This window comes from Apodemus sylvaticus, chromosome 10, assembly GCF_947179515.1.
Source record: "Apodemus sylvaticus chromosome 10, mApoSyl1.1, whole genome shotgun sequence".
Taxonomy (NCBI): domain Eukaryota; kingdom Metazoa; phylum Chordata; class Mammalia; order Rodentia; family Muridae; genus Apodemus; species Apodemus sylvaticus.
The window spans coordinates 49020660-49033700 of NC_067481.1; the positions used below are offsets into that span (position 1 = coordinate 49020660).

The following is a 13041-nucleotide window of genomic DNA, read 5'->3' on the forward strand; positions in this document are numbered from 1 at the left end:
ATAGGATCAAGTTCATAACTCTAGGAGAAACCCATCTTGGGGCTGGGGACATATTTCAGTGGGTAATGTGCTTGTTGTGGCATAACCATAACAACTTGAGTTTGTATCCTCAGCATCCACATAAGACGTGTGTGTGTGTGTGTGTGTGTGTGTGTGTGTGTGAGAGAGAGAGAGAGAGAGAGAGAGAGATTGAGATTGATTGTGATTGATTGTGATGCAGGGTGCATCTAAACCCAGCTCTTGGGGTGAAGCAGAGAGAAATGTCCATTCTGGGTGCTCACTGGCCAGACAGTGTAACTAATTGGTAAAATCTGGGGGACAAGGGAGACCTTACTTAAAAATATTAGGTAATAAGTATATATAAGTATAGGTGATAGTGGAAAGACACCTAATGCCAACCTCAGTTTCTTGCAGTAACACACAGAAAAAGAGAATACCATCTTCAAAACCAAGAACAAATATCTGACTGTTTAAAGGACCTTCTACTCCACTGATGTAAATATCCCTCCTTTCTATTTCTTTAGGTTCTCTTCCTCTCAGTTGATTGCTTGCTTTACCTCTTGACCTATGTATGGTTCACTTTGTTTAATTTTGGTTACAGAACCACTTTGGATTTATGGTGTGTGCTAGGGCAAAAGCACAACAACCTGTTTATAGTAAATAGAAATGTCTTGGATAAAACATGTCTGCCAGAGCTGAGCCATACAAGGATTTTCCAGTTCACAATGCTGGGTTTCACAATATGATAAATATCCTGCAATATTGTAGTTAAAAAGGCAAGGTGATGTTGCGGTGGGGGTGCCAGCAGAGGCAGAGGCAGGCCGATCTCTTGAGTTTTTAGAGGCTACAGAGTGAGTTCCAGAAGAGCCAGAGCTACACAGAGAAACTATCTTGACCTAAACAAAAGACAAGGTACATACACAGTTACAGGGGTGTGTGTGTGTGTATGTGTGTGTGTGTGTCTGTCTGTCTGTCTGTGTCAGAGTCTGTTACTTGTGTGCTTACTTGTAGAGGTCCCAAAAGATGGCATGGCATCAGATCCCCTGGAGCTAGTGGTACAGGCAGTTAGTTAAGAACTGGCTAACATGGGTGCTGGGAAATACAGTTGAGTTTTCTGGAAGAGCAGGATGCATTCTTAACCTCTGGGCTATCTCCACAGCCCCTTACATGGATGTTTTTTATTATGCATTACTAAGCTTTTTTCTCTTTTGTTTTGAGATTAGCTTAGTTTTGTTTTTTTTAAGGGCAGAGTCTCACATATCCCAGGCTGGCCTTAAACTTGCTCTGTAGCTAAGGATGACTCTGCTTTCCACCTCTTGTATGCTGGGCTAATAGACATTCACCAACAATACCCAATTTGGGTTTAACTTTTTAAAAAAATCATAATTGTAGACCATTCTAGTCAAGTTTTCATAGTGTCTCTTGAAAATGTTAGAAGAACCCAGAATAGTAATGAACATGCTAAAGGTAATAAAAAGTTGAAGTTTTAGTGTTGAGGCAGCTTGTCGATTTTTTTTTTCCTTTCTGTAGGTTTGTTACAATCAGTGTATTGCTCAGATACATGCCAATGCCAGTCTTTTCAAAGAAAAAAAGGCCCCAAGCTTAAGAATCACAGCATGGGGGAGAGGGGCACTGAGGCAAGCGGGTCCTTGAATTTGAGGCCAGCTTAGTCTACAAAGGGGGGGTTTCAGGGCTACACAGAGACCCTGTCTCAAAAAACAAAACAAATTTACATCCAACCCAACTCCAAGTACCTGAATTTTAATGAATCTAACTGACTAGATTTTAGAATTTATTTGTTTGTTTTGTTTTGTTTTTCAAGACAGGGTTTCTCTGTGTAGCTCTGGCCGTCCTGGAACTCACTCTGTAGGCCAGGCTGGCCTCGAACTCAGAAATCCGCCTGCCTCTGCCTCCCAAGTGCTGGGATTAAAGGCATGTGAAACCACCGCCCAGCCCTTGTTTGACTTTTTAAAAGAGAAGAGATACTATCTGCTTTCTGAGACCACATTAAAAATTGGTCTTCGTTTTACTATGATTCGTAGGATAGTTAGGGAACAAAAGATGCATATTTGTTTGCTATTTACTGTGAATTTATTTTAGAGATAGAATGAACATTATGCCAGGAGTTGCTACTTTGGAGGAGTATTGAGATACCACAGCATATAATTACAGTGCAGTGTGAGAAGTCTTAAATGTGTGTTTGTATATACAAGGTTCTAGGAAATCACAGGAGTTAACTTTGCTTAACTTTTTCATCTAAAAACATGTAAAAGTGAATAAAACTCAGGGTCTGCTGTTTATGCAAGCTGCTGAGAGTTTTGCTAATACTAATTTAATATTCATTAGTATTAAATTGAACTTACAAATAAAAATTTGAAATTTTACAGGGGATGACCCTAATGATATTCTTTTATTTTATTATGTGTATATGGTATGTGCACACATACCACAGAATAATACATGGAAGTCAGAGGAACTTGCTTGGTCTGTTCTTTTTTATTGTATGGGTCAAAACAAAAAACTAGAAGCTGGGTGTATATTGATTTGTGCTGCTAAGGATAGAACTCATAGCCTTGTATACATCAGGCAAGCAAGCACTCTACACTCAGCCATACCCTGGTAGCATGCATAAGATTTGCTGACACTGTTAGCTTTCAATTTTTTCTTTTTTCCTTTTTTTTTTTTTCTGGTTTTTGAATTTTTTTGTTTTTCCCTATGAGACAGGGTTTCTCTGTATAGCCCTGGCTGTCCTGGAACTTACTCTGTAGACCAGGCGGGCCTTGAACTCAGAAATCCGCCTGCCCCTGCGGTAGTGGTGGGGTTTGGTTCTTACTATATAATTCACTGTTTATAGGCATATATCACAAAAACAACATCTGGGGTTTTATTTTCTGGGCTGAGATTTTTAAATGTTAGAAAGAGCTGTCTGTAATAAAGTCCTAACAATTCTTAGTTTCTTTAAAACTGTCAGGGGTTCAAAATGGCTTATGAAGTTTTAAAGATGAACACTCTTTTTACATTTGGAAGCTATGAATAATCTTTGTCCAAAAAGAACACTTTTTTTTGTTGTATGTTTGAAACAGTTTTTTACTTAAAATTTTTTTATGTGTTTGGATATTTTTCCTGCATGCAGTTATTACCTATGGAGGACTGAAGGTATTAGACTGGAGTTACGGGTGCTTGTGCACCACTGTGTGGGTGCAAGGATTCAAACCTGTGTCTTCTAGAAGAACAGCCAGTGTTTTTTGGTGGAGTTAATGTTATCATGTAGCTTTGGCTGGCTTGGAATTTGCTTTGTAGTTCAGGCTGGCCTTGAACTCACAGATACCTACCTGCCTCTGCCTCCAAAGGGGAATGTATGTACTAGGGTACCTGCTAAGGTTTTTTACTTTTCCTGTCCCTCAAAGTGATAATAGTTTTCATAGAGAATACCAAGGCAATAGAAGCTCAACTCCCCCAGTAAACTATTGGTAGCTTTTTAGAGAAAACCAGTGTACTTCTTTTACTTAAGAATACAGTTCTTTGGCTAGGTGGTGGTTATGAATGCTTTTAATCCCAGTGCTTGTAGGCGGAGGCAGGCAGATCTCTTAAATTTGAAGCCAGGCTGGTCCACAGATCAAGTTCCAGGACTACAAAAAAACCTTGTTTCTGAAAAGCCAGGGGGAAAATACAGTTCTTAGGTTTCTGTTAAGCCCAGAGTTTTTGATTTTTGTATATATTCTCTTCCATTTTAAACATTAAATTTGTAATGATTTTCTTTGAGCAAACCAAGTAAAGTTAAGCACTATGAGGATATTTTTTCCAGTTTCCTTGTTGATGAGACAGTGCCTCATTTTGCAGCTCTGGCTGTTCTGGAACTCACTAGCCTAAGCTGGCCTAAAACTCAGAGCTACTTGCTTCTGCTTGCCTAAGGCATGAGCCATCTTGTCCAGCTATTCTGTACACTTTAAGGATATTCTAAACTCCTATAAATAAAGGAATATATTTTCTATAACTATCAGGATTTTCATGAAGAGAGATTCACCTACTTGATTTTAAGAAATTAAAAGTGAAGGCTGACAGACTGCAAAGGGAAGAATTGCTGTTCTGGTGCAAAGGATATGGAAAATCTTTTTTTATAGGTCTTCAACTGCTAGCTATTAAAAGCTATTTGTATTATAAAGAGTAATTGGCCTTCCTCAGGGCATCCTGACCTTTTGGGGGGGGTTGATTTAAATGGTAATCCTATCTAAAATACCTCTACAGGCACATCTACATTAATGTGTGGCCAAATATTTGAAAACTATGGTTTACTTAGCCAAGCTGACATACAAAACTATCTATTACATGGAGTATAATAGAATACATGTTTTTAGTGAAAGGTCACATCAAGTGATTGATAATACCAAAAAGCAATCTGGATATCTAGTTTGGACTTAAAATTTTGAATCTAAGTCTGTCTGACCTAAGCCCAAAACCTACTTTGATAGTCAAATCTTTAGCATTTCTACTTTCAGCTCTTTGCTTTAATTTGGAAGTTACTACACTTGAGAATGGTAGAAGTGATTCTTAGTGGAATGAAAAAGCCCAGGCTAGCCTTAAATTCTGTATTCTCCTGCTGGAATTTTAGGTGTTGATCTCTATCACACCCAGTCATAATCTTTGGTCAAACCAAAGACTTACTGAAAAATATGTAATTATTTTCAAATGTTACATGAATGATTTACTAACTGAACCAGGGTTACTTGTAACTATAGAAAACAGATCAAAGAAAATAGTTCAGTGGGTAAATTGATTGTTGTACAAGCATGAGGACCTGTGTTTAGTTTCCCAATACCCACTGTTTAACTTTCCTGTTGCTGTGCTAAAACATCATGAACAAGGCAACTGATAAAGAAAAGTGTCTGATTGGATTTATGGCTTCAGAAGATTATAGAGTCCATTTTGACGAGTACAGGCATGGCATCAGAAACAGCTGAGAGTTCACGTTTTAATCTGGAGAGGGTATACTGGAAATGGCAGGAAGCTTTTGAAGCCTCAGAGTCCATCTACCTGACACACCTCCAAGACCCAGAAAACGCATGCACCTACAGCAGCCATTCTCATTCATACCACCATATTCATTTTAAAAAGCTGAGCTTTGGTGGCCTATGTTTTGAACTCCACTCTTGTAGATGGAGACAGATGGGTCCTTGAAACTCATTTGCCAGTGTAGCCAAAATAGTGAATTTCAGGATAAGTAAAGAGACTCCAATTCAAAAAGCTAAGATCAGTACATGCAATAGAGAAGCTACCCAAAGTTGACCTGACACACACATGGACACTCGTGCACACACAGAAGTGTCAAGATTGTTGAAAGAATTTACATTTTTAATGAACTGTGCTTTAGTCTCAGTGTTGTGTGACTAAGATAAGAACTTAGACTTTTCATTCTTTATTGGTTTTTTTTCTTTCAAGACAGGGTTTTCTCTGTGTAGCTCCAGCATTCCTGGAACTCTTTATTGGCTAACCTGGAACTCAGATCTGCCTACCTTTGCCTTTGAAAGAATCAAAGAAAGGTTTGCACCAGTAAGCTGGGCACATCCTTACATTTTTTAATGTTAGAAAATTGAAAGCTTTAAATCAAAAGCCAACATTTTAACATTCCATGATTCACTAAGATCTGTTACTAACAAGTAAAGATAGGTTAAGGTTGGTTCAGCAGTAGATAAAAATAACTAAAAGAGCCTGGCTGTGGTGGCACATGCCTTTAATCTCACCACTTTGGTTTGTAGAATGAGTTCCACGACAGCCAGGGCTACACAGAGAAACCCTGTCTCAAAATATCAACCAGACAAAAAAATTACTAAAAGATAATGGGCATAACTCATTAAAAATGTAAATTTTTTAATAGTCTTGTTACTTATTTTAAAATTGTGTGTTTGGGGGGGGCGGTCAGAAGACAGTCCAGAAGGACATTCTCTTTCCATGTGGGGGTCCAAGGGTTAAACCTAGATTGTTAGGTTTGGAGGCAAGCATTTTCACTCAACAAACCATTTTATTTCCCTACCTGCCCCATCCACATCTGTTCCTGAATTCTTTTGTTGTTGTTGTGGCTAGATCTTTTCTATGTAGCTCAGTTGTCCTGGAACTCTTATGTAGACCAGGATGGCTATAAACTCAGAAATCTGCCTTCTTCTACTTGCCAGGATTAAAGGTATGCACTATCACATCTGATTGGTTCCTGAGATATTACACACTTTCTTTCCTGATGTGTCCTTGGCCTATATTTTCCTAAAACTATTTGGTAAACTTTACCTAATTTGTAGCATATTAAAGAAAAAAAAATGAACTGGGCATGGTGGCTCAAATCTTTATTCCCAGCCTTTGGGAAGCTGAGGGAAGCCGGCAGAACTTTGTGAGTTCCAGGCTAGCTTGATCTACATAGTGAGTTTAAGAAACTACTTAGTGAGACCTTGTTTTAGGCAGGGCACATAGAGAAAGACAATATCCTGTTTTGATTACTTTTTTTTTTTTTTTGATTTGGTTTTTTTTCCGAGACAGGGTTTCTCTGTATAGCTCTGGCTGTCCTGGAACTCACTCTGTAGATCAGACTGGCCTCGAATTCAACCTGCCTCTGCCTCCCAGAGTGCTGGGATTACAGGCGTGTGCCACCACCTCCCAGCTACATTTTTAAACTTTAAAAATAATTTATTTTTACTTTATGTGCATCAATATTTTGCCTACATGTATGTTTGTGTAAGGGTATTGGATCCCTTGGAGCTGGAATTACAGAGAAAGTTGTGAACTACCATGTGGGTGCTAAAAATTGAACCTGGATCCTCCTCTGGAAAAACAGTCTGTGTTCTGACTGGTGTGCCATCTCTTTAGCCCAATTTTAAAACTTTTAATGTGATGATTATCAAGCCATTCCTGAGTTGTACCTTCTTTACGTTCAGAACTCTATGTTGCATTCATTTGAGAGCAGAAATCTGTAATTAGATTTATATCTGTCTTTAAAGTATTGCTTCATTATAATATTCCTCATTATTATAATATTTTGGTTTGTTTAAAAAATAATGTGCCAGGCCGGGCGGTGGTGGCGCATGCCTTTAATCCCAGCACTTGGGAGGCAGAAGCAGGCAGATTTCTGAGCTCAGGGCCAGCCTGGTCTTCAGAGTTCCAGAAAAAAATCAAATCCAAAAAACCAAGGGAAAAAAAAAGTGCTAGCTCTGCAGTGGTGCACAGGCCTTTAATCCCAGCACTTGGGAGGCAGAGGCAAGCAGATTTTTGTGAGTTCTAGGATAGCCAGGGCTGTACAGAGAAACCATGTCTCTCAAAAACCAAAACGTAGTAGTATCAGCAGCAGCAGCAGCAGTAGTAGTAATAATAATAATAATGTGTCAGGTGGTGATGAGCACAAACCCTTCCTTTATACAAAAATGAAACATGTTCTTGGTTTTTTTGTTGTTGTTTTTTGGTTTTGGTGGATTTTGTTCTTGGAAAAAGAGTCTCCTGGGCTGGAGGGATGGCTTAGAGGATATTAGAACTGAGGTCCTGAGTTAAATTCCCAGCAACCACATGGTGGCTCACAACCATCTATAATCAGATCTGATGCTGTCCTCTAGTGTGTCTGACAGCTGCAGTGTACTCATATACATTAAAAAAAAAATGAATCTAAAAAAAAAAAAGGATCTCATGTATCTTCAGTAGGCCTCGAACTTAGCTACGAATAACCTTGATCATCCTCTTGCTTCTAACCATCCAGTGATGGAATCCGAGGTTTGTACCACTTTATGCAATGTTGGAAATGGAATCAAGGGTTTCATGCTCCTAGGAAAGTACTCTATCAACTGTGCTACATCTGTTCCAAGTCTGTGTGAAGGTAATTGGATAAAATGGCATATTTAGGAATACACCTGTACTCTGAATGGTAGTACAGTTAATGAGCTCTGTGTTTTGGAATTATATTCTCAAGCTTGATCATCTCTAACCATTTTTACTGCATCCAAATCTCATTCCCTTTCTTTCCTCTATTACTTTTCTGATGTATTTGTTTGCGATGGTAAGAACTTAATACACGTGTCTGTGTGCTAACCTGTCTGCCATAGAGCTACATCCACAGTTTCAGCTTCTACTTTTAAAAGACTTTATATGGAAAATAATCTAACTAGATAAAACTAAGAGGATAGTGACGTTTGTAATTTTTTAATAATCAGTATTCTAATCAGTACTCAGATTTTTCCAAGTGTCTGCTCATTGCTTTATTTTATAGTTTGTTATAGTTTGGATTGAGATCTAAACATGGTTCATAAACTTCAGGTGGTGAATATCTCTTTATATTTTATTTATTTATTTTTGAGACAATACAGACTGGTCTTGAAACTTATAATTTAGCCAGGATTTAACTTGAACTAGTGAAGATATTCTTGTCTTAATATCTTGAATACTGTGATTGGAGGTTTGAACCAACTTGTCTTTGAATTCTCAGGTTCCTTTTCTATCTGTCTTTCCTTAAACAAAGTAATTTGGTTTCTAAGGCTATTTGTGTCCTCTGCCCTCTACTTACTACGAATTGATTATTAGAGTCAGAGACTTGATCAGATTGATTTTATAGTAACAATATTTCAGTATTCTTTCACTACACTAATATAAAATACATAGGTATAATTGTACATTCTGTCTTTCTATTATTATAGCAGCGTTTGTTTAGAGTATCTACAATTAAAACTGGGAGTATTTTGCTTATATTAATACTAAAATTCTTTCAAACTAGCCAGGTAGTGGTGGTGCAGGCCTTTAATCTTGGCAGTCAGGATGCAGAGGCAGGCACATCTCTGTGAGGTCAGCCTGGTCTACAGAGTGAGTTCCAGGACAGCCAGGACTACATAGAGATACTCTATCTCAAACAAACAAACAAACAAACAATCTTTATAATTTTTTGTTGTTGTTTCTTTTGTGTCTATTTAATTGACCCTTGAAGTGGCCTTTAAGCCACCAGTACACAGGCACCTCCAACGCCCTTCATCTTCTCTTCAGCTCTTCTGCTGAAGAATTTGGCCTTCACAACGACAGGTTGCTTAGGGAGCTCTCCCTTGCCCAGAACTCTGTAGTAGCCCAATCTAACAACATCAATGATGGGAGCAAATCCAGGCTTGCTTTTTTGCTGCATTGACACGGGTCTGCTCACTGACCAACATCCACAATTTATCCAGGTGGACAGTTGGGCAGAAGCTCTGGTTCCTCTTCAAGTGGTAGTGCTTCATACCAACTTTCCCAAAGTAACCTGGATGGTATTTGTCAAAGCTGATCCTGTGGTGATGCTTGTCTCCAGCATTCCCGCTGCCTCCTAGGTGCTGGCAGTGGCCATGTCTCATGTGGCCCTGGAGTTTCTGGGTCTTCCTCAGTCTGGATGGAATGGGGGTGACAGAAAGGAAAGAGGGCACTATGTACTTTCATACATAGACACTCCATACTTAGATTGTTACTCAAATAGACATGCCATACTTACTTACTTGAGCACACACATATACTATACACAATATTCTTCTTCTCTCTCATTCTAGCTATTGAATTCAGAGCCTTGCTTAAGCTAGGTAAGCAGTTTTGCTGTGTTAAACCTCAGGTTCTAATTTTATTTTTTAATTAAATTGATTGTGTGTACTCACCTGAAGATCAGAAAACTTGCAGAAATCGATTCTCTCTACCATGTGGCTCCCAGGGATTTATAGGTTGTTAGGCTTTGCCTTTTCTACTGAGCTGTCTCATTACTGCATATTTCCTATAGGTTTATTCACTGCATAGTAATTGTTCTGAAAAGCATGTCTGTGTTCTTTTTTACCCTAGGCTGAATTGTAAAAATGTTCCATCCTCTGCAGGAGGATACCTATGAGTTGAGGTCAACCAGGGCTATGATGTAGTGAGACCCTGACTCCAAAAATAAGATAAATTAAAATAAAAAATTGTCTTTAAGTAGAATTGGAATTTTCTAGAGCAGCTATATATTAATAATAGAAATTAAACAGGTAAATATGTTAAATTTAAAATTATTGCTGTGTTGCTGGATGTGCTGGTGCATGTCTGTAAACCTAGCATTAGAAGCTGAGGCAGGAGGATTGCTAGGAGTCTTAGGCAGCCAGGGCTACCTTGTTAGACCCCATCTCAAAAACAGCAACAAAAGTACTGTTTTGCATCATTAGATCATTGAAGGTACTTTTAACTGCATAAAATGTGGCTGGGTTTGGGAATACTACCTATGTCTAAAACACTTTTGGTGGCAGGAGAATGCCTGGTCTACATAGCAGTTTGGGTTTTTTGGGATAGGGACTTACTTTGGCATTGACTAATTTTTTTTTAAACTGTAGGTTTAATATATCATCTAATATGCACATTAGCATTATCATCACATTGCAACCATGTTCTACAATTAGTAATTTAGAAATAATAAAACTTTAAGTGAGGAGAATAATTTTATTTTTTTCTTTCTCTCTTTTTAGGTGGAATGAACCTTACTTGTTGACTGGTTGCTGATTGGATTCACTTGAAAAAAAGAATCATTTTTCCCTCTGTGGAAGCCACATAGTGGCATATTTAATTCAAATCCAGGGATCAGAACTTTCGATTTTTCTGGAGGGACATACCACTATATCAATTAAGCTTGACATTACAGCCAAAATGGTGCTGTCCCAGAGACAACGAGATGAACTGTAAGTTTCTCTGTTTTCTGCTGTTTAGAAACCTCTTAGAATAATAAACTAGGTATGATTTACTGTACATAGGGTAGAAAGTAGCATCTATCCTCTGCTACTTTGGAAGTTCATAGTCATCCCCAGGCTACCTGAGACCTTGTTACAAAAGAGAATGAGATGAGGGAAGGAACTAGGGTGATCGAAACTGTTAAAATTCAGACTTGGGAATTCCCAAGTTTAAAGTATTTTTACCAGTGTCTGCTATATTAGTGTTGACATTGTCTTGGCTTCAAATTTGGACCTTCTTTTAGCAATGAATTAATTATTTGTCATGTTTGAGTTTAAAGCAAAATGAATGATTAGTTGGTTTTATCCTTTTAAAATTTTTCTTAAGATTTATTATACTCAAAGGAAGATACTCGATGCTATAGATAGCTCTTCTAATTAAAAAAAAAAAAATTTCAGTTTTACCAGGAGTGGTTCGTATAGATCTTTAATCCTAGCATTCAAGAAGCAGATATACGTGGGCCACTGAATTTGAGGTCAACCTGGTCTTCATAGTGAGTTCCAGGCTATCCAGAGCTACACTATCTTAAAAAAGCAGAACAAAAGAGTTATTACTTAATTTTATGTAATTGTAGGTGTGTGCATATATGCATATTTGTGCACAAGCTCGAGGGTGTGTGTGTGTGTAGGGTGCATACTTAAGTGCATATGGAAGCCACTGTTACTCTGCAGTTTTATTTTTTAGGATAGTATCTATCCCATACATAGTACTAATGTATTACTGAGCAATTCGGCAAGGCTGGCTGGCTGGGAATCCTCAGCACTGGGATTCGAGGCAGGCCCACCAAATCTAGCTCTTTATGTAAAAAAAAAGTGTGGGGAATCTGAACTCAGGTTCTAATACTTGAATGGCAAGCAGTTTACCCACTGAGCTATCTCCTTAGCTTTTTTGTTTTAATCTAGGATTAATTTTAGCTTGTTTTAATCTAGGATGTTATAAAAAAATACTCAAATGGTTTAAGCAAGGAATCATCATTGGACATTAAATCTGGGGGAAACTATCACTAAGGAACAAGAAATATATGCATGTTCTTAAATGTTTCACTTACACAAATCAAGAAGAAAGAATAGATAAATCCAAACCAAGAAACAGTCTGTTATTAAAAAAGAAAGGGGGCTGGAGAGATGGCTCAGTGGTTAAGAGCGCCGACTGCTCTTCTGAAGGTCCTGAGTTCAAATCCTAGCAACTACATGTCGACTTACAACCATCTGTAACAAGATCTGACACCCTCTTCTGGAGCATCTGAAGACAGTTACAGTGTGCTTACGTATAATTAATAAATAAATCTTTTAAAAAAATAAAAAGAGGAGTAAGAGAGTTAGCTCAGGGTTTCAGAGTGTGGAGTTTGTACTATTCTTGCTAAGGACCTGGGTTCCTAAAATCCAAGTGGAGTGGCTTACAACTGTCTATTATTCCAGCTCCAGAGGATTCAAGGCCTCTAACATCAGAAGCATGTACATCTTTTATCCCAGCACTTGGGAGGCAGAGGCAGGTGATCTCTTGAGTTCAAGACCAGCCTGGTCTATGAAATGAGTTCTGGGGCAGCTAGTAATGTTACATAGAGAAACCCTGTCTTGGAAAACAAAAACAAACAAAAAAATTCTTGATACATGTGATTGAGAAAGACAGTGGGCAGTGTATCTATCTGCTACCTATTATATGCCACAACAAAAAAAGTCTCTAGATATTGCCAATGCCCTGGTTAAAAACAACTGATAAGGGGCTGGAGAGATAGTTCAGCATGTAAGAGTAAGCACCTCTTCAAGAGATCCTCAGTTCAATTCCAGCAACGACATGATGGCCCACAACCATCTGTAATGGGATCTGATCACTCTATTGGCATGTAGGCAAACATACGTGTGGAACACTCATACATTAGAAAAAACAAGCCGGGCGGTGGTAGCTCACACCTTTAATCCTAGCACTTGGGAGGCAGAGGCAGGCGGATTTCTGAGTTCGAGGCCAGCCTGGTCTATAGAGTGAGTTCCAGGACAGCCAGGGCTATACAGGGAAACCCTGTCTTGGGGGGGGTGGGGGAGAGAAAAAGAAAAAACAAAACAAAAACAAAACACTGATAGGTATATGCACACGTAAACATCTTTTAGAAATCAGGATATCATGATTGTTATAATTCCATCCTGTGTGTGTGTGTGTGTGTGTGTGTGTGTGTGTGTGTGTGTTTCTTTCTTATTTTCTATGTCCTAGTTATAACACTGATTCATTTGACCAATCTTGAAATACTCCAGTTAGTTTTAGAATTGTGTTACTAGTACTACTATAAAAACCTATCTTCCTGGAAAGAATTCATAATCTATTCTAATTTCTCCC

At 38.4% G+C, this 13041-nt stretch overlaps 1 protein-coding gene and 1 pseudogene across 2 annotated transcripts in view; one reads left to right on the forward strand and one right to left on the reverse strand.

Moving 5' to 3' along the window:
• Pafah1b1 (platelet activating factor acetylhydrolase 1b regulatory subunit 1) overlaps positions 1-13041 on the forward strand; it is a 52097-nt gene that overhangs the window by 16215 nt on the left and 22841 nt on the right. For both annotated transcript variants that reach the window (XM_052197895.1, XM_052197896.1), the window contains exon 2: positions 10455-10664. In XM_052197895.1, coding sequence (XP_052053855.1) covers positions 10633-10664 — 32 coding nt within the window. In that variant the 5' untranslated portion in view covers positions 10455-10632. The remainder of the gene's footprint in view (positions 1-10454; positions 10665-13041) is intronic.
• Positions 8948-9668, reverse strand: LOC127694375 (60S ribosomal protein L27a-like; annotated as a pseudogene).